Source organism: Falco rusticolus, chromosome 6 (assembly GCF_015220075.1).
Source record: "Falco rusticolus isolate bFalRus1 chromosome 6, bFalRus1.pri, whole genome shotgun sequence".
NCBI classification, from domain to species: domain Eukaryota; kingdom Metazoa; phylum Chordata; class Aves; order Falconiformes; family Falconidae; genus Falco; species Falco rusticolus.
Window position 1 is genome coordinate 47,748,450 of NC_051192.1, and position 21,339 is coordinate 47,769,788.

Sequence of the window (21,339 nt, forward strand, 5' to 3'; positions counted from 1 at the left end):
TTGTTATTTTATATCCTCAGCTTGTAGCAGTTCACAAAAGGAGGACGACATAAGATAACTAGTTACCAAGGCATTACTATGTATTGGAGATTTTCTGCTGCAGGAAAGGAACCCAGTCTCTTCATGTCCTTTTACTTTAGGAAACAAAAGTTGGGGCTAAAATACCAATGAGAATGAAAATAGTGCTGTTGTGATTCCATCTTTTGTGACTTGGAAATACTGAGTCAATTGTCTGTACTATTCTCATCTACATTGAGCTACAGGGATGACACTCTTTAAAATAAGCCTTTAAATCTAAAAAAAAAAAATTGTGTGTTTTTTTTTTTTTTTTTAGCAAAAGCAATTTTAGTTTAGTTTCCTTAATTTTGGGGAAGCAAGCTCCTTTCATCTTATTCACTGTCCTTACCCTGAATGCCAGATTTAATACACAGTAATTTTATGTTTCTCATCTAGGCATAGCTCCAAACAAATGCATCATTAGTCTTTCTTATGCTAAAAGAAAATCCCCAGACTTTCAACCAGCACACCCCCCAGCAGCTGAGTGTTTAGAAATATCTCTACAATTCAAAAATCAGAAATCAACAAATATTAATTTTTGGCATTTGCAAAAGGTCTTAGGATTTCAGTAAGATCACTGGAGATATTTTTTTTTATAAAATATGTAAAAAGTGGAAAGCTAGGGAAGAAATATTTTACTGTACTATTAGTAATTTAAAAATAATGTCTGTTTTATATGTATAGTATACTTCCAGTTGTATCTGTCTCTTTTGTAGAAAGCAAGAATTTTTCTTGGGAGAACTGAATCTGCTGTTATCTTCGCCTTGTACTTGTCTGTGCCTTTATCAAGACCACTCAAACTGTTAACGTTTCTTTAAAACATACTTCATCATTAAGAAGCAGTCTTAGTACTATTATAGCTAGCTATTTAAAATTGATTAATCACTTTTCCTTATTTTATTCAGCATTTGCTTAGTCTTGTAAAGCATTTTGTTTCTGACCTTTTATTGCATGAGTTAAAGCAATTGTAGAAGAAATGAGAGACAGCTATTTATAGCTGTTCATAAAGAGAGGCTGGGAAAGACAGCAGGCAAGATGATCTCTTTATCGTTTGTTTTCCTTCATAATTATTTGTTGTTGTGGCTGAATTACTGTAAAGAAATATTATCCCTTACTCCAAAAAGATTTTCACATTATACATTGTATGGCAGAATCATATAAAGGGAACTCAGCTCAGTTCTGCTACTAACTCATTTGGACTTTTCTTACAGTTACTTCATGAATATTGGATGGTGCTTAGGGATCATGTGTCTGCCATTGATGAACTGGCAATGGCTACAGAACGGCTGAGAGTGCGTCATCCTGATGAACCAAAACCAAATCCACCAGTTCTCCACATCATAGAACCACATGAGGTAAAGTACTTGGCTGGAAAGAAATGTTTTTTTTTCTGAAAGAACCTATACCTTCTACAAAAAAAAGTCTGTATCTAGATCTATGTATAATGTCTGTAATATGCCCCTGTTTCCATTTGAGAACATCTTGGTGGAGTAGAGTTCCTGTCTGTTTCTACATTCAGTGTAGGCCTTTTGAGCCTGTAACTTTTATTTTGAGATATTTTTGTCAGCCTTCTGACTGTAAGAGTGGCATGCTTCCAAAAGATTGCTGTCCTCCAGCAGCAGGTGAATGGCTCTGGGACCTTTCTCTGCAATTGCCCAGTTTTCCCAAGCTGGTGGAAAATTAAGTTGATCTGTTTTCTCACCTATATTGCTACTTTCCATAAGGACCTAAAAACGAGCCGTGAAAACCTAAAATACAATTACTATTTTTTTCCAGTATCTTGGATTTTCTGAACCAGGTCTGAGACTTTCTGTTCATGAACACAGAGAAAATGCTGGGTTGATTTAACCTCAGTTTTGGTTTTGGTTTTTTTTTCCTCCCCACCAATAGAAATATGTTTTCAGTAGAACATTTTGTGCTTTTTTTCAGTGAGATTCAGTGTTAGATAAAAGTGGTTTTTTTTCTTTCTGTAGGGAAACAGTCAATTTTGTCTATGTATTAAAGCAATTTTTAAAATGGAGCACTGTCCTTAACAAATGTTTAACAAAGTCTAAGATCTGTGTATGAATTTTTAAACATAAAAGAAACACTCATTACTTTATCCTTCATCCTTCGGGTGCTTGCCTCTTCTGTAGTATTAACAACTGTACCACTACCAACTGTAATTAATTTAAAAGGTGTCAGCTTGATGTTTTTGTCTTTGTATAGGTTACATGAAAATTAAGGGCTTCTAAGAAGTATAAAAAAAATAATTGTTTCTTACACATTGTTTTTGAAACCAGCAGTAGAATCTAGGATCTATTTGGCTGTAAGAAGATAGATGATAAATTGAATTAAATTTGAAAGAAACGTTTTAAAAAATGCTATTTTAATTTTTTTTCTCTGTAAAGAACCAATAATGCAAATAAAACAATAAAGACCAAGTTTATATACTTCCTGGGTCTTAACCTGTTCACAGTACTGTGTTCATACTGGGTACAGGAAAGGAATAGTAATTTGCTTGGTGAGAAGTGTGTCTTAAATTTACAGCATGAGCTGTTCTTCTGTCTGTCCCCCATAAATTACTCCGTTGAATTTTGCCAAAAACGTTAATGTAATCCTTTTTGTAAAACTTCACTTTTTTTTTTCTTTTTATTAATTTGTTTAATACCGTTTCCTTAGGTAGAGCAAAATCGAGTGAAACTTTTGAATGACAAGGCAGTTGCCAAATCACAGCTTCAAAAGAAACTAGGACAACTTCTGTATCTCACCAATCTGGAGAAAGTAAGGTTTACAGTTCCTTGGTCTTTACCGAACTGATGTACTCTGTTTACCTAGTGGAAGAAACCTGCCGTTATTTTTATTGACAACTTACATTTTAAAGAAAATATATTTTCTGTAAAAATTCATTACATATTAAAATTCCATGTGTCATTCTTTGTGTTGCTGAATAGTTGTATTTTGCCTGTTTGCTTCATTACACAGTTACAAAACTATGAACTAGTTTTTGATGGTTAAAAATTTAATTAAAACTAACTGGACCATATTTAGTAGAAGTCTTGTAAAATTACGTACCTCTCCATGTACCCTTGATATTTTATGAAGAGCTTACCTTCTTAAACAAAGTCAAAGAGATCTGTAGGTTAAATAAGCGTAAAGAAACCAACAAACCAAAACAGTCAAAACCTATGTATTATACATTATTTTAATCATACTGTACCAGTAAGTACAATTATGCCTAAATAAGCATAGTTAAGCATGATGAGGTATATTAACCTGTTTTTACAACAGTGTGAAGCTAGTGAGGAGTTTCTTGTTTGAAGCACGATTTTACTTGGATTTTTCAAAGTTCGAGTAGAAATTCAGGTACTGTCTGAAGGACTGCAGTATGAACAGTGCTCCTTTTATTTACCAAAAATGACATATTTTTTTAACTTCTCAAGAAAGACTTAATTATTCACGAATGATCTTTAATTTGCTCATACAGGGTTTTTTAAGGACTTCATTGTTCATTTTTTCTAGAAGCATGTCTTAAATATAGAAGAACTTTTTATTTGTTGAAACACCAAGTTTGTATTTTTTTTCTACTTTGCAGTCTCAGGATAAAACTACTGGGGGAGTTAACCCAGAGCCGTGTCCAATCTGTGCACGTCAACTGGGAAAACAGGTAAGATACTTAGCCAGCAGGTTTTGTTCTTACAGTGTCTACCTAGATCTGAGTCAGTTGTGTGTCGGTTTTTTTCAGCATCTGATTTTCAATGAACATTGTATTGAAACAGGGGAAATAGGCCCCTTCCTGTAGTGCACCAGGCAGCCGCTCCCCTGAAATAACATCTTGCTCAGATGCAGGCGCCTCTTCTGCCTTCAGCTGTTGACATCAGTGCTTAAGTGTTCCAACAAAAATGTTCCAAAAATGTGTATTGCTGCTTGTTTTAAAACTTCGAAGTTTTGCTTTCATACTTCTGTCAGAAAAAAATCTTTGTCATTTATAAGCTAACAGATTGAAGAAATAGGTAAGCTTCTGTAGTATACTGTTGTATTTTACTGTAACAGCTCTCATTGATAGTATGTTTTTTCTTCTAGACTTTTAAAGAAATAGCTATCAGCTACTTAAACAGTACTAAAGCCCAGTAGAATAAAGACTGGCAATCTGGATTTTTTTCCCCACCACTTACCTGCTGAACTACAGGAGCTGAAATTTAAATGAGATTTAATCAGAACTGATCTGTATCATAAAGTACAAAGCCATAGTTTATCCTTTACATGCATTAGGTAAAAGCGTGAGCAGACTCCTATATAGTCAAACTGAATTGTCTCTTTTTTTAGGATAGCTATTTTAAGGTTGTTTAGCTTCTGTTAGCTTTATAGACATGTATAAGCACGAACCGGTGTCCTGCAATGTTTCCAAAATTCTCTCTGCATTCCTCTTCCAAGGGTTTTTACAGAAAACAGTTGTTTGCACTGTTTCATCTCTGAGTTGGAGGAGCTTACTGAAAGGAAAAATAATCTTTTCTTTAACTTTGGCTGAGACTGCCACTTTGGATGGTAGTAGCAGTCATGTTGCAAGGAAATTTTCAAGTGCTTTACATCCCATTTTGATTGAAAGAACCTTACAAAGCCTAAAATATCTTCAACTTGATAGTCATGTAGTCAGTTTCCTTTGCTACTTGGACCCATGAAAACTATTTTTTTTCCTTTTAGGTTGGCCTATAGAACAGACTAGTACAGAGAAAGACACTATTTCTAGGTGCAAAAACACTGGTTTACAAATTACTTCTCTGTTACGGAAGGTCACAGCTGACACATAGATATTCTATGCCTGCAAAAGAACAGCTTCTTCAATGTAAACTTCTGTTTCTAATGCATTCTATCAAAAAAATTAAGCCTCTCTATTCAAAATCTTCTAAATTCCCAAGATGTTATCTAGGACGTAACAATTGATAAAAGTTAAAGCAGTTTGTTTATGATTTTTTAATAAAGAGTGATCTGTTATGAATGTATAGATAAAGACTTTTAAAGAAGGCTAATATAAACAGGTTTGTAATTTTTTTAAAAATGGTGTAAATACTTAATCTGTTTACTTAACCTATGCATTAAGAATCATGATTCATAGAAATGTAAGACTTTAATGTTTTTCCTGAAGTTTAGGACTAGGGAAATGCAAAAAAGAACAATAAATGCAGAGAACTTCTGTGGATTGTGAATCTTTTCTGTGCTGGAAAACGTTGAAATCCAGGCTTTTTAGCAGTTGGAATGCTAAAAATTTAAAAATTCTTCAATTTTAATCTGAGTTTCATAAAAATAATGTTTCTATGAAAATCTAAATTATCACGTATTAGTACACTGTTTTCCTTTTGCATTGATCTAAAACTGATACTGTGTTGTGTTGTTTTTCTTAATTCCCTGCATAGTGGGCAGTGCTGACATGCGGACATTGTTTTTGTAATGAGTGTATAGCTATCATCATAGAACAGTACAGCGTTGGCACCCGCCGGAGCTCAATTAAATGTGCCATTTGCAGGCAGACAACATCTCATAAAGAAATATCTTACGTCTTCACTGCAGAATCTGCAAATCAGGAGGATGATATTCCTGTAAAGGTATGTTGTTTATATGAGCTTTGTGGCCCAAACTTTTTCAGCAGTGTGTATTTGTTGTGTTTTGTTGCACGCTGCATCTATGCAGACGAATCTACCCAGTTCTTATAAGTAGGTTCACTTTTTTTTTTGTTTATAATGGGTATAGTTCTTTTCCTTTTGAATTGGATGAGATGTATATAGGCTTTTCTTATAATGTAATCAATGTTTTTGGATTCTTCCCCAAGGAAGGTTGCACATTTTCCTGTCAAGTAAAAGATTTCTTGGGTTTTTTTTGGTTTTTTTTTTGGTTCAGGTGGTTTTTTTCTAACTTACCCTTTTCACAACATTTAAGGCTTTTGGAAACAAAACATGAAAGTAAACAGTGTGAAAGAGGGTATCTTTTTAACACCTACTCTTTAAATGTGCCTGAGGAAAGGAAATTACACATCTGTTAAAGTAATGCTGTCTTAGGGTGTGGCGGGGAGGGACAGCTTTTGCTGAGCTTTGGTTATGTTTGGGGTATTTTTTTAAGCATTTGGCACCGGGTAGAATAAATTGCTGTTTGTATCCAGGTGATTAGGGTTGGGGTTTTTTTTTTCTTATGGTGGTTTTGGCTTTTTGTAGCCAAGGAGAGATGAGGCATAGTTGTGATGTGTTTGCTTGAAATGATTAGTTTGAGAAAGCTGTCTGTACTATGAGGCTGTTAGGATGATGTAAATATTTCAAATTAAATCTTCATTGTGAGCCAGAGAACATGAATCCTGACTCTCAACTTAAGATTCATTATCTGGAATTTTTCTTGAGCTACCTGAGAAGCAGAGTAGTTGTTTTGCATTTTGCATATCTATGGTAATATTGTCTGCTGTAGGAACCATAATTAGGAGGAAAGAAACTGACTGCTTTTTTAGTAGAGGTGAACGAAAAACCTGAAGGGAGTTTATTTCTATGCTTTCTCCATCTAACTTGGCCAATAACAAATTAGTGGACAGATTTTATTGAGTATATCCAGTAACTTGTCCCAAAGTTTATTCAGTAATAAATCAAATAGTAGTGAAGAAAATAGAAAAATGTTAATCCTGTAAAATACTATTTCTCAAAAATAATGCTTTCCATTGGAACCCGTTGACCATGAATTTGTTCTTTGGAGAAGGGTTTCTCTGGTGTGGTGTTAGGGACATTCTCTTTTCCTCACAAGTGTCATCAATAACATGGTTGTGAGGCCTCTTTCTTCAAGATCACCCCCAATTCTTTCCATCTAGTAGTGTGCTGTAAGCTTTTTCTCTGTATTCTGGATGAGTGTTGACTCGATGTAGCTGGATACTCTGCAAGTATTCTTTCTGGGTTTTTTTGGTTTTGTTTGAAAAATCAGAAGGAAAACCTTGGGAAAACTATTCGTGCTTCTTGCCTATCTCTGTGTTTTAAACTTGTCAGTATTTGGCTAAAACTTCACTGACTGGATACATATACCTACTGAAAAGTTGACTGTCGATTAAAGACTGAATTTTAGTCTTAAAATAGCTCCCTATCTGAGCAGTTTGTTTCTCATGGCTTTCCGCTAACAAAGTACAGCTCTGTTGAAGACTGGTAGCTGTTCTCTGCAGTAACTTTCTGTTTATTCCTTTTAGCCTAACTTTCTGAGGAGACAAGGTCTTTTCATTGTACTGTCTTACTTATCCCTTAATTTAGCAACCCATTAGATCATTTCAAACAGCTTGGCAGAGAGTCTGAGTTTCAAAGGTAATCAATTTTCTTCAAGTCTTATTAAAATAGCCATACACATAAAGTATGTCTCCTACTTAAAAAAATACTGTAGCTTGACTTTACTACAAAAGAGATCTTAAAGTTCAAGTCTGTGGGGGAAACTTTATTTGTAATTTGTATGCTGCCCTAATGACAAACGTTAATGAACCTCTAGACAGAAATATGTAGGAGATTGGTTCTGATTGCACTGTTTTATCTACTTTTCTTAGTAACAGAGGGTTTTCCTTGGGCTGAAGGCAGGGGTGGAGGAAGAGACAGCATCTCCATGAGTCTTTAGTAATACTGACATAAATGTGGCGCATAGGTACATTTTTTGCTTTGCAGAAATCTGTTATAGAATAGTGTTAAACCAAAAAACTGGTTATTACAGTTGTGGAAAAAACCAGAGGATTCTGGAATAAAATGCAAACATGAAAAAAAGAATACCTATAATATTTTTATTTAGATGATCCTGCTATCTTTAATTAAACTATGATTATAATATAGCTGGACATACCAATCATAGTTTGATTAGTATAGTTAAAAGTAATAACACAATGTGCTGACAAAGACTTCTGTGGTATCTGTGCAAGTCTCCGTCAACCTTGCGGGTATACTAGGGTTGCTGTCTTGTACTGAAGTCAGTGCTACCACGTTCACAGTAGTTCATGTCAGCCTCCCTGAACAACTGGAATTCCATTTTGAGCTCAAATCATTAGATTTGAAGTAGTTGACGGCATGTGGCGCCAGGGGGAGTAAATACACCGTGTATTTGAAGTGCTAGTTCTTAGGACCTTGCTATATATGTGTTTTAACAGATTATTTCCTCAGTGTTTAGAGATACCACCCTATTTCTAACAAGAAAAATTCAAATACGTTTAATAGATTACATTGAGCAACTAAATTTCATAAATAAAACACAGAAGGATAATGTCATTTACTGTCCTTTGCAAAGAGTTGTAGTGTTTTCTTGTAGTATTTCTTCGTCAACACTTTGGGCAAAGCAAAAACACGAATTCTGTGAATTTGCATGGTGTCTTGAGCAAGGCCCCGTTCATGAAAAGTCTTCATTCATGGAGAACATTAATGAAACATTCATGAAAAATTAACAGTTCATACTGTAGCTTCACTGTATGTACTATCGAAACAACCAGCATTTTAGCATTGTTAAAAATTTCTACCTCGTATTCCTTTAAGGACTGTTAACAAAGAATTACTAACTTACTATGGTTTCTATAGAATACTGAGGTTAAGATCAGTATCTTACAGCATATAATATGAAAATTGTGTGATTTATTCAGCATTTACATTTTTACCTGAACTTTCTCAGACCTCTGGTCTCTTTATTTTCTTCTGTTGTGTTGTATACATCTTGCTTTTCATTGTACCAGGACTAGCTATCTTAAGTTAATGTCTTAGATGCAAAATGAGTGCTGTAAATGGCAGCATTTTATTCTAAGAGATTACTGGCATCCTTGCCTGTTCTGGTTCCGTAAAAGCTTCCACTGTGGTCAGTATCGCAGTGGGTATTGCCAGCCTGTCACCTGAGACAGAAATTGTTTGTTAGAGGGTAGTTTTGATTCTAATGTGTCCTGCTCCATAATTAATTACAACTAGCTAATCAGTTTATAAATACTTATCTGGATATTCAACAAAATGGCAAACTCGGGTTGAATGGGTAATGGATGGGGTAACATTTTTTTTAAGATGCACTGAAAACAAATAACTCATAATAGCAAGGGTATTTCTGTCAGTTTCACCTCTTCCTAAATATTGAGAACAAAACTGAATTTTGTGTGCTGTGAATGAAAACTTTAGTCATTTGTTAGTTCAATGACAAGCCTATATGTAGTTTGTCTACTATAATGTAAGCAGAGAGGTGGATAACTTTTCACACTTGGTTATCTTATTTTTAAAAATAGAGCAAAAAGACTGTAACCACTTTGATTGTTGTGCTGTTCTTTGCCAGAGTTCCTCTGACCAATCTTGTACAAAGTTCCATTTGTAACACCTGAGTCACAGGAAGTCTGGAGGGTGGAAAAATCAACAACAGTGGCTAAAGTTGCTATCTCTTACAGCAGGAAAAAATAGGACCTATGGTAAGGTCCAAAAAATGTCTCTGAGGAAAAGACAGAGCAGATTAGCTAGAATTTTCATCATTGAATCAAAGATGAATTGTATCAGAAAAGCACATAAATGACCCTGGAATATATAGGAATATTAGGAATATATAAGAAAAAAGTTAGTTTCAGATCTTCTAACTGCAGGTGATTATGATTGGCAGGCAGCTGCCATAGGGCTGCAAATGTGTCATTCATCCTTGCAGATCATAACACCTACTGACATACCAATTGTTCATTGTCTATCTGACTTTTGGAAACAGTGTTAATGTCTACCAGGTGCAACAGAGGTGACGTGGAAAAAAGCGGGTTTGTGTCTGTGACAAAGTTGGAATCGGTATGGAAGACCCTGGGAAATAAAATGGTACTGCTTATTGCAGCCTCTGGTAACACAGTGCGCAGAAAGTCTTTTACATGTATTTCTGGAGCGTTCATTTAGCTGCATAATGTATGAATGATCAAGTAGCCCAGCATCGGTTCCAAACTTGTGCCTAGACTGCTGACATCCTTCCCTGCCAGTTCTGCAGGCAGCATAACTTCAGTAAATTTGATCTGTCATTGTAGGAAGCCAACATAGTTAATTCAATGTTCAGAGGACAGGTGCAGACAGAAATAAAACAATATTTGTCCAGCTGAATCTAGCATGGCTTGAAATGACTATGCATGTAAGAGCTAGTAGGAATTAAATAAGGGCTTCTTAAAAAAGCCACATTAGGTAAAATTACTGTGATACAAAGTACATACTGGAGGAAATAGAGGGAGAAACTAAAGAACTGTTTCTTGAAATCATCTTCCCAACTTAAGGGGAAAAGAGTACAGAAATCAAAGTGGACAAGAAGTAGAATGTAGTATTGGATTCATTAAGCACTGAAATACTTCTGAATGCAGAATATGAAGATGTTTTCATTGCAGCGTGCAATCCTTCAATAATTAATTTTATTAACCAGTTTCTTATTATTTTAAAAATAATTAACAAGCATCATAGTACTGAGTATAAGTTTGGTGTTGCCAGAGTGAGAAACAAAAGCAACAGAAAGAGCATTCAGGTAAGTGTTTTTTCATTGCCGGTTTTCAAGAGATGTGAAGGAAGGGAAACTTAAAAGTGCGTTTGGAAGATTCTGTAAAGATTGTACCACTAAGTCAAACCTCCGGGGGCTTAACTGCTATGTTTGGTGCAGCTGGACTGCTTGGGCTACCCACTCTGCCTCATGCAGAACTAGATAGGTGTATCTGTGTGGCGCTTCATTTTTCCGTGTACTGTACATGCTGTAATACACTGCTGATCCTACAGCAGTGCATTATAAGGGAGACATAAAAGCAGTTCAGTGCTACTTAACCTGCCCTTCCTCCAGGTTGCTTATTTTTCAAATTCCTGTAAGACAGTGCAAGAGTCCTAATATAATGTTATTTAATAAAGCAATGAATGTGGAAGGAATTGTTTAATATCCTACTTTACTAATGCTCTTCCTTGACTTTTCAAAGGGAAGTCATTCCACAAAAGTGGAAGCTGTGGTCCGAACGCTGAAGAGAATTCAATTTAAGGATCCAGGGGCTAAATCCTTAGTTTTCTCAACGGTATTAATCACCATTTTCTGTTTTGTCTTTGTGTGTGTTTAAAACGGTCATAATATTTTCAGGCTTTAGTTTAGCTACAAAAATGTTGAATCACTCTGTACAGCCACTTGATTGTTTTGAGAATTTGTAGGGCAATTCATGTAACTGGGACATGAACAATGATTGTAGTCAACAGATGTAAAAGCTTGTTTCTTCAAAGGGCAAACAGATTTATATGGGAGCATTAGAAATTCTAGACATTTTTCTTCAGATATTTTTGATACATTGTAAAACTGGTTTTGTGATGGCTGCCAAATTATTTTATTCAAGGTTATCTTTTTAATTGCATTTCTTATTTAGTTTTATGGTAGGTTCAGTTCCTGGCACATTAGTCTCTTTTTTTTCTTTCTCATTTCCCCCCCCTGTTTTTAAGTTGCAAATGCCAGTATTTTGAAAGTAGTTTCTATCTACTGTTTTTTAGGGAAGTTAATTGTATGTTTTAGTTGTTGTTGTTTGTAATGTTGAGTTACTTTTACTGTGTTGTGTGCTTTTGTTTGTTTTTTACAGTGGCAAGATGTGTTGGACATAATTTCAAAAGCTTTATATGACAACAACATGATTTTTTCTCAGATCAATGGAATCAGTAAATTTCAGGTACACAAAGAATATTTTTCTTAAAAGTATTTTCAGTGGGGAAAATTACAGTTCATAGAAGTTAATATGATCCTTTCAATTCATTGCTTCATTTGAGAAACTGAAAGGTCAGCAAATTTGTTCAGCAGAAGCTTTGATCTCTGAACTCCTTGATTCTGAGAATTGTAATCACAAAAAGCCACAATTTAAACCCTTCAGAGATAAACAGTTCATTCACATTTGAAAAGGAAGTGTTGGCATGGATGTTAAGGATGAGGCACACTGATCAGCCAGGATGCAGGATTGTCACTCTGGGGCCCATAGTAGCTGCTATAATTTCTTGAAAATAGAGATGTTCTCCACACGCTTCATTGAGGAACTTTTGTCATGCTGCCGTGATGTTTGCCTTTTAGGAAAATCTCTCTGCGTTTAAATATGATCCCAACATCAACATTTTGTTGCTGCCTCTTCACACGGGTTCCAATGGACTAAACATCATCGAAGCAACTCACGTTCTGCTTGTAGAACCCATTCTGAATCCTGCACATGAGCTACAGGCTATTGGCAGAGTACATCGTATTGGTCAAACAAAGTAAGAATTAAAATTGCGTTAACTGGTTTAGATATGGTCCAGAGTAGAACTGCATACTGCAATAAGAATAAATCTAGTTCACTGAACTTCTCAATTTTGGAGATGAGTGTTTTCACAGGAATCCTATTTTTAAAGATGATAAGAGACAGAAAGATTTTTTTTAAAAAAAAAAGTTTGCTGAAAATACACAATGTGTATTTTAAGGAATTCTTTTGTGTTATGAGAGTAAGATGCAGAAGCAAATTGCAGTTAGGAAGAGTAGTAGACTCTTGAGTCCAAAGTCCTGAAAAGACTTGTTCAGCTTCTGCCCTATTTTATATGTGCCATTGATACCTTGTTTTTTAACTTCAAGGTTCTGCTTGTAAGCATGTCCAGAAATGTCTTCGCTTTGCAGGTCTGAGCAACTTGCCATTTATGTCACAAGTTCAGGCATGGTCCTTCCTAGTGTCATTGAGAGGCTCCTTCTAGCTGGTCATTCCCACTTCCAGATTAGAAGCTGCATAAGTTGTTGGGTTTTCACTTAACAAAGGTTTTGGAATGTTTATCCTGAACAGATAAGATGTATATGTTTTACCTTAGGTTTTATGTCGTTTGAAAAAGTAATTTAAAATCCCTGTACATGAACAAGAAAAATAGCTGGAATCAATTCTGGAATAATAATATTCTAGAATAACTGTGCATTTTGTGTTCTGGAAATGGATACAAAGCAAGAGGACATGAATGAGCATGTGTGTGAAAGGATGTTTTTGAACAGGTGTGTATTTGGGAGTGTTGGTAAAGATTTTGAATTAACTGCAGGCATGGGAAAGATTGATTGCAACAGCCTCCATTATAATTTTACATGACGCTGGCACAAAAGGTCTGGCAAAAACCTCACAATAAAACCAGCAAGAATGTGTGCTGTACTTCTTAAGAACTAAGACTTCAGCAATGCTTACTTGAAAAAGGGCTGTGTTCAAGTACAGTGATCATAAGGGAACACTGTGTTTAGTTTCACTGGTGCAACTATTACCATTTCCGTTGCGTTCTTACTCTTTTTTTTTTTTTTTTGGTAGGCTTTTGTTTGTGAACCACAAAGTATTCCCCCATCATTTCTGTGTGTAACATTACCTACCAAAGTTTCAATATAAGATCTGAAAATCATCCAAGCACTTTCAAGGGTTCATATCTTGAGAAGTGTTTATACTGGGGGGCCTGGAATGACTTTCCATTTTTATCTTTGGAGCAGACTCTTTTCCATTTCACTTGTGCCTGACACTTTTGAAATTTTATTTGGTAAATGGAGCTCTCATTTTATGTTTATTGACGTTTTGGGTTATATGTTGTATGAGTGCTTACGATTTCATGTTTGCTGACTACAGTTACTGACTTCTAAAAGAAAAAAGTATAGTATTTTGCCATCTTCAAGAACAACATTGTTAAAACTCTGGGACTGAGCTTTAATTATCCATCACACTGAGCTCTCTCCTGGACTCACTTGTGACAGTGCAGTATAAACATTGTATATAGCCAGTGGGCCAAAGTCATTTCTTTAAACAACAATCTAGGTTCTTGAAGGCTGTTTGTTTGTAGCAGGGACACAGAAAGCAGAACTTTGCCCAGCATCTGCTTTAGGATTTTAGTTAATACAGCTTATATTCATTTAGTATGTGATCCAGCCAAGTGGAAGTGTGTGCTCTGGGACCCACTAAGTATCCTTAAATGTCAATGAAAGTTGTTAATCGCCTTGTAAGATTTTTTTTTTTTCTTAATACAGAGGTGGTTTTTTTTAAACACTTAAAATAATTAGTATAAGACTTAAATGTGGTCTTGAACTTTGACAGGAACAGCATAACTTCTGCTGACTTCTGGTTTTGTTTGCTTTTTTTTAAAAAAAACACATTCAGGTCTACCATTGTTCATAGGTTCCTGATAAAAGCAACAATAGAAGAGAGAATGCAGGCTATGCTGAAAACTGTAGATCGAAGGTATGTGTGGAATTTTTTTTAAAACATCATTAATGCACGGAAAATGAAAAGGTGGTTCTCAACCATACTTTTATTACAGTTAGATATGTGTATCTTAAATATAAACATCAACTGTTCTTCAAATTGTTTTGACTGACAAAAAAGTTTGAAGACTTGAAAAATTGATCTTTTAACCTCGTTCTTGTAACTTGAAGCTTAAGGTATTTTAATTCTCTGGAGAATATTTTGGTTACATTTTGTATTTCATAAAAGCCCAATTGATTAATAAATCATGTGTTAGGCAAACCGAAAAGATAAATCATATTTCCATTAGTATGAAAGCATTGCAATTAATGGAGTAATACAAAGTCTGCCACTGGAGTAACAGCATATGTTACAAGTTCTAATATAGGACATTAATTCTTTCTGTCATTATTTGTAAATTCTGCAAACCTAGTCTGTCAGTGCTGTGTCACAGTGGTTGGATTTGCAGTCAGTGCAAGTGTTGTCCAGATGCTAGCTCATAAGTCAGTCTGGTGAGCAGACACAGAAAGCTGTTTTCACTGTTTATCTTACCAAAATCTACAAGTAATAACGGACTGGGAGTGGAACAAAAGTGATACTTATGTTCTTTATGCAGGAAGTATAAGAGGTTGTTTGTACTTCTTTAGCTATATTGCATACACATATAAAATCAAGGACGAGGCCTTAGTTTAAGGCAATTAGTTATTTTTCCAGTTTTGTGACTGTTACAGAGTATGAGACTAAAAGCTTGCATATCTTTGGCTGTAGTTATGAAAGATTTCAGCTTTAGGTTCGAAAGAAGGATTTAATCAGTTTCCATATCTGTAAAGTAGCACTACTTTTGCATATAAAATTCAGATAAATGTACAGTGGCTGAATGATCCAATGAAGGCTATTGTTTTGAAAGTAATATCAAACTTTACGCTTGGAAGCTGAAGCCAATTCCTGAAATGTTAAGAGGGCAAAGCGGATTATCCCACGTTCTGCTGCCTCTGCAGCGTTTGGTGTTGACCACTGGTAGGGACAGTAGATGGACTTTGTACCTTGCTCAGAATGTGCAAGAGAAGTAGCTGATCGGTGTAATTTCCCTGGCAGAAAATACGTTTTCTGCTGAGCTTCAAAGCTGAACAGTTACTGGGCTCTGAACCATGTGGTCTCTTCCATGTGTACAGCTTGTTACTTCAGTTGATTCCTTCTCTGATGCCTGCATGCAATTTTTTCCCACAGCCACACGAGCTCTTCCATGAAACAGTCAGAAGCCTCAGTTCTGACAGTGGCAGATTTGGCTGACCTTTTTACAGAGGAAACTGAAGAACTTGAGTAAAAACATTGGTTTGGCCTAATGAAATCAGAAAGTACCTGACGTAATAAGCACTGGTATATAATCCGCTTGATCTGTTACTCCTGTAAACATCATATAACATTTGTCCATAACAGAGCTATTGGAAACTGAAGTCTTAATTGTTACTGTTTTATTCTGTGGTGAAGTTCTTAGCAGCACATACTTCTGATAGCACTGGAGAAAACTTGCACTTTGCACATTATACGAAAACATGGATTTTATTCCCAAAGAGCATTTGAGCTGGATGCTAAAACTGAGATCCTGGACCCTTGGTTGAGAGGATTTTTACCATCAGGTTTGACTGGCTAGTAGCTCAGTCTGAGAGCAAAACTATGTGGGTGGTTGGGTGGGAAAGGGAAGCAGATAAACACAAATCTAATTTTTTTTACTGTACAAAGAATTGTTAGAAAGAATGACTGTAAATTAATATTCTTCTAGAAAGGGCTTGTTAGCTTTTAATGCAGAGTTACTGCACGTCTTATTGGTAACACTTTAAATAATCTTTACTAATAATTTGGATATTTGTATTAGGCTTTTAGATATTCAGAAAGACTTGTGACAGTTAAAAAATCGTTGTTAATGCTTACTCACTGCAAAATTATGATAATTAAATTATGCTTTTTGTATGTGTGTTGGTCTGGTAATCAGTTAAATACTTGAACTTACTGTACGTGTTTTCACTTATTCCTGAAGCCATGACTAATTTGGTACTTTGTTTAGAAAAAAATAAATAATGCTTTTGTTACAGAATTTTTCAAAATTTAATTGGTTAAGCTGCTGATCACTTTATTTGGTATATACATTTGCTCACCCTGATTTTTTTTTTCTGTAGGTCTCACCTTTAAAGGTGCAGCAATTCACATTCAAAATAGATAAAATTAAGATAGGTGGTCTAATTATTAGGTACATAATCCAAGTTAGATAATCAGTGAAGAGAGGTGAAACTTCATCCTTAGGTATGTGAGATCACTCTACCCTATCTCTATTGACAGTAGAGAGTTTAGAAAACAAATCCAAGCTAACTTTTAGGCTGCTGAAAGTAGATACGTTTTAAGCCTTTGGCATAAATTGTGGGTCTACATTTACACAACATCATTTCTGAAAGTATTACAGAAGCAAGCTCGGTTACACAGTAGATGTTAAACACAGTTTTGTATTTAGAGACTGGGCAAATGTGTATGCATAAGCAACAGGCTACTTCCCGCAAATCACAATATTTACTGTTTCAGTACACAATGGTTTTTCTATATTTTAGAAATCTTACTTGAGGTTGAAATTGAGTCCTTTGAGAAATCTCATCTTGGAATTTGTAATAGTCTTCTAAATAGATTTGCCATATAGTTACTGAGCTTCTTGAGTTCTGTTTTCAGTCATACTACATTTGAGTTGCACTGTTGTGTATTAAGCCTATCCACGTGACAGACAGGGTTTCCGCTGGTAACAACAAATGTGTGTAGAATTTACAAGAATAGTATTGTGGCTTTTTTGGCATTTATAGTCTGTTGTCTTTCTGAACTGATTAGATACTTTGTTCTAATGACTATTTGAGTAAATTTACAGACAATGTATCTTTATTTCCCATATTTGTAAAAGGTTTTAGTATTATCTATATGTTTTGGTTTGGAGATTACTGGTTTTTTGCAGATTACAGTTTGAAGCAAGGGAAATAGAATAGATACTAGACTTTTTTTAAAATTAGATTGATCAAACACAGACTGTGGCATCTCCATCCTTGGATGTATTGGGAACTCAAATGACCCTGAGCAACTTGATCCAGCTTCAAATTTGGCCCTGCTACGAGTGGTGTGTTGGACCAGATGACCTCTCCATGGATCTGTTCCAGCCTAAATTATTGTACAGTGTACTGGAGATCACGCTGTACAGACACTCCAGGAACTCTGAGGGCAGCAACATTCCAGTTCCTCATCGTCCTCAGTGAATTTTAATATTGTACAATGTAATGTGGCTGAACAAGGAGCTGCTGTTTACTCTGAGAACTGTGGAAGCACATAAACTGTGGAAACATGTAGTGTTTACATCCATAGCTCTCATTTTAAGTAACTAGATGTGGGAATAATAGTTGTCAGTGAATGTGAAGAAGAGAGGCAAACTGAAACATATCTGCTGAGAGGTTTCCTGAGCTCTGCTAGGTTTTGGATTATTTATATAAGGACAATGGCATCATTGTTTGTTTACAAAAATGTGGCTTTTGGATTCCTAACCAAAAGCATAGCTTCTCATCAAGCAGTGCATGTTCCTTTACTCCTGACTTCTTTATTTTATGCTCACATAACGGCACGGAATGCCAAAGATCTGGTTCTAGGCGCACTCCCAACTGCCCTGGAGTGCCAGTACCTAAAGCTCTGGAGGTATAATCTTAAAATGTGTATACTAATTGTGTTAAAGCACCTTGTGAAATTGGAAGGTTGAACCATCGGCGTATATAGCCTGTGTCAGTAATAAAATGGATTCTTCAAGTTGCACATAATACTAAGTACAGAGACTAAATTTAAAGAATTACCTTGAAAAAGAAACCAAACTGTAATCTACTGCTTTTTGCCATTCTCTGCAACATTTTCTTTGACACCTTGTGAGGTAAACTTTTTTTCCTTTACTCCCCCGTCCGCCCCCTTGCTAAGGGTGCAGCTTGTACGTCTGCAGTTTTTCTCTTATCAAAGCACAGTGAGACGGTTTTCATGGTGCTGCCATGATTTTGCTGTCTCAGGAGAACACTCTTTTGAAAGACAGTATCTTAGCTGAGAACAAACTTTGTTCTATCATAATAGTTCCAGTATATTCATGGAAATGGTGTTTTCTACAGAAGACACAAATCTATAAATACTGACTACAGTGTTTACATAACTATTGTGTGGACATACCCACAGGCACGTACCAGATTCTCATGTGTTCTCCTGCTAAAACATGGAAACATGATCGAATTGACAGTATTGCTTACCCAGTGAAGTCAATCCCTTTAAAAATGAGGCTCCAACGGATCCCAAAGAACTCAGTGCTGACCTTTCATCTCTTTCAGTTCCCTGACAAATAATTTTGGGAGGTTTTTGGCTGTAGTTGGTGAGGATTTCAGGACAGGTTTTTCTCCCTGTATGTAAGTTCAGTGCCTTATAGAACCGAGCCGTCCTCTTACTTGGGTATCTGTAAAAGCTTGATGCAAGTAGTAGACTTCCTCGAACTATACGATATGAATGGGTTGGAAACTAAGGAGTAGATTCCCTTGTGGTGTTAAATTGAGCTCTGTGAATTTCACTGTTGATCTTTAAATGAGTTTGTAAGGTTCTCATCTGTTCCTGGCATAGACTGATTTAGAAAGCATTTTGTCTTAACCTGTCAGGTAATGTTTTAGCATACTACTGAAAGTCCAGGATGCACTATAGTTTTCACGCATGTTGGATACTACAAAAGAATATTTACCTCAGTCTTTTCATGCATATTAAGGAATGGACATAAGAGTCAATGCATTTTGTTAGATAGGTCTTCCAAAACCACTTTTCTGCCAATACCTGCAGATGGATTCAAGTTGTCTCCCAGCAGACAACCCTCTACTTCAAAAGCAACTGTGCTTCAATACAAACGTGACTGGGATCCGACAGAAGAAAAAATGCGTAGTTGTTTCTGGGTAAAACCATAATTAGACACACTTCCTCCTGTAAGATTCTGTCTGGATTCATGGCTGAGGACCAGTTTATGGTCTTTCTGACACAAACGGTGCTGTCCTCTTTCCATCTGTTTTTGCAATCCTTATGTTATATTTTCCAGGAGTCCCAGAATTATTCATTTAATTAGCAATTACGCTTCAGGTAAATCAGAGGGGAAAAAGTCTGTATTGGTCAATCTTGGCATTGACCAATGTAAGAAAAACTAATCTTGAAATTTATTGCTCCCCCAAGGTAAGGAATTAGATGGGTTTCTAAAGGAAAATCTGGGGTTTTTTTCTAGCTATGAATGGAGCCTGTTGCTGAAGTTAAGCTTCGGAAGACTTACAGCTTTAAAACTGTGATAAGCTTTTCTATAGACTTAAAGGCTATTTGCAAAACCACTGTGCCTGCACTTTTCTTCCTTTTTTTTGGTTGACTGACACAAGTATAATCTTGTAAAGACCTTATACTATAAATGTAGGCTGTAGGTTAAAGGAATTTCATAACAGCGGAAAAAGGAGGTCCAAGACATCCCTCTCTCTCCCCTGTCTGTCTGTCTCCCTTCCTCCATGTTTGTCATCACACCCCCTACACCCCCCCACCCCAACCTTGCTCAGTTTGTTACAAAGAATGTTTGTGTTTGGTCAGTGGAAGTACAGTAAAAGAGTCTTAATCCATCAAATGGCTACAGCAACACTAGCTTATTGTGTCAGAGGGAAAGTGTCAGGGGTAAAGGAAACTTTAACTTGGTACAAATTCTTTTTAGTACTTGTAATGTCTTCATGCGGGTCTGTTGTTCACCACTGCAGAAGCAAATGTTGAATTTCACTCTAGTAACTTATGTTTCTGGTTTTATATTTTACAGCTGACGTATATAAAGGACCTGGTAAAGTAAGCCTCACTGATTGCTCAGTAATTAGAAGTTTTTTAGTTTTAAAGTCTATAGGTTTTGGGTTCCTAAAGTACACCCGAACCACTGTCGCAAGTCCCAGTGCATCCACTGTCTTCTCTTTAGAGGAGAAGGAAAGAATAGGTAACTACTGAATCACTGCAGGATTGACTTCAAGTCGCAAGTAGTCATTCTAGGTACTCTGCAGTCATACACCATGTAAAGAGCACAGTTAGTTGAACTTGTAGCTTTCAAATGTAGTTAAGGAACGAAGTCATCTTGCGGGGGGGAGGTAAATGACGTAGGGTTTCTAAATACTTGAGTAATTCTACTTAGAAAATTGGGATGTGAGGTACCTGTAAACCTCTGGCTCAATTTCCTTCTGCATACAAGATGTCAGCCATCCAGGGCTTAAATTCCAAGTCCCTTTGTTTTGTGTATTTATAGATTTCATACAAGCAAGTGCCCAGCCCTCTTCATTCAACTGGACACATACTAAATTTTATCAGTTTATAGCAACAGATGTTGTTATTTCTATGGTGTAACATCTCTTGGTTTGATAACAACTTCCGTATCGGGTAGAAACTACCTTTCCAAATTCCACCAAGTGCAATGTCTGACTGCTGACAGGGTGCCCCAAAGTGTAAGTTGTTAGTGTAGCCTGGCTTGGATAGTTGTGGGGGGGTTATTATGCTATTCTTCCTATCCTGTGGGGGCTAGTGAGCTAGCTGGATTCATGCTACGTTGCCATGAATTGCCCCCTCTTTAGGCTAACAGGTTATCATCCTACATCAAACAAGTTTTGCTGATGAATCTAGGCTTTTTCTTGACTGTGTCATTTGGTTAAGGAAGAAAATCTAGACTGCCTGTCTTGTTACCCTGGCAGAGTTTTGTCCTAATCACTCTTGGAGACCCCTGAGATGGAGGACCACAAGTGTGGAAACAGTGACTTTCCATTTGTGGATGCTGATATTGTAAAGGATCAGCTCAATGTTCACAAGCCCATGGGGCCTGCTGGGATTCATCCCAGAGTTCGGAAGAAGCTGGTAGATAATTCTGGCAGGACACTTCTCGATCATCTACCAAAGGCCTTGGGAGTCTGGGGAGGTCCCTGCTGACCGGAGGCTAGCCAGTGTTATTCCAGTTTACAAGAAGGACCCAGTAAAATACAGACATCTTGGTCTAACCTCAGTTCCTGGAAAAAATTACAGAGATAATACCAAATACT

At 36.2% G+C, this 21,339-nt stretch overlaps 1 protein-coding gene across 3 annotated transcripts in view; it reads left to right on the forward strand.

Moving 5' to 3' along the window:
• Window positions 1-16,331, forward strand: part of SHPRH (SNF2 histone linker PHD RING helicase) — a 55,096-nt gene extending 38,765 nt beyond the window's left edge. Inside the window, exons 22-30 of one of the 3 annotated variants that reach the window (XM_037391151.1) lie at window positions 1,269-1,412; window positions 2,719-2,820; window positions 3,632-3,703; window positions 5,448-5,636; window positions 10,958-11,050; window positions 11,597-11,683; window positions 12,076-12,254; window positions 14,141-14,221; window positions 15,452-16,331. In XM_037391151.1, the coding sequence (XP_037247048.1) occupies window positions 1,269-1,412; window positions 2,719-2,820; window positions 3,632-3,703; window positions 5,448-5,636; window positions 10,958-11,050; window positions 11,597-11,683; window positions 12,076-12,254; window positions 14,141-14,221; window positions 15,452-15,548 (1,044 nt within the window). In that variant the 3' untranslated portion in view covers window positions 15,549-16,331. Of the gene's footprint in view, window positions 1-1,268; window positions 1,413-2,718; window positions 2,821-3,631; window positions 3,704-5,447; window positions 5,700-10,957; window positions 11,051-11,596; window positions 11,684-12,075; window positions 12,255-14,140; window positions 14,222-15,451 lie in introns of those variants that run through there. The other 2 variants (XR_005104797.1, XM_037391152.1) reach the window with 2 other exon arrangements.
• Window positions 16,332-21,339: the final 5,008 nt, after the last annotated feature.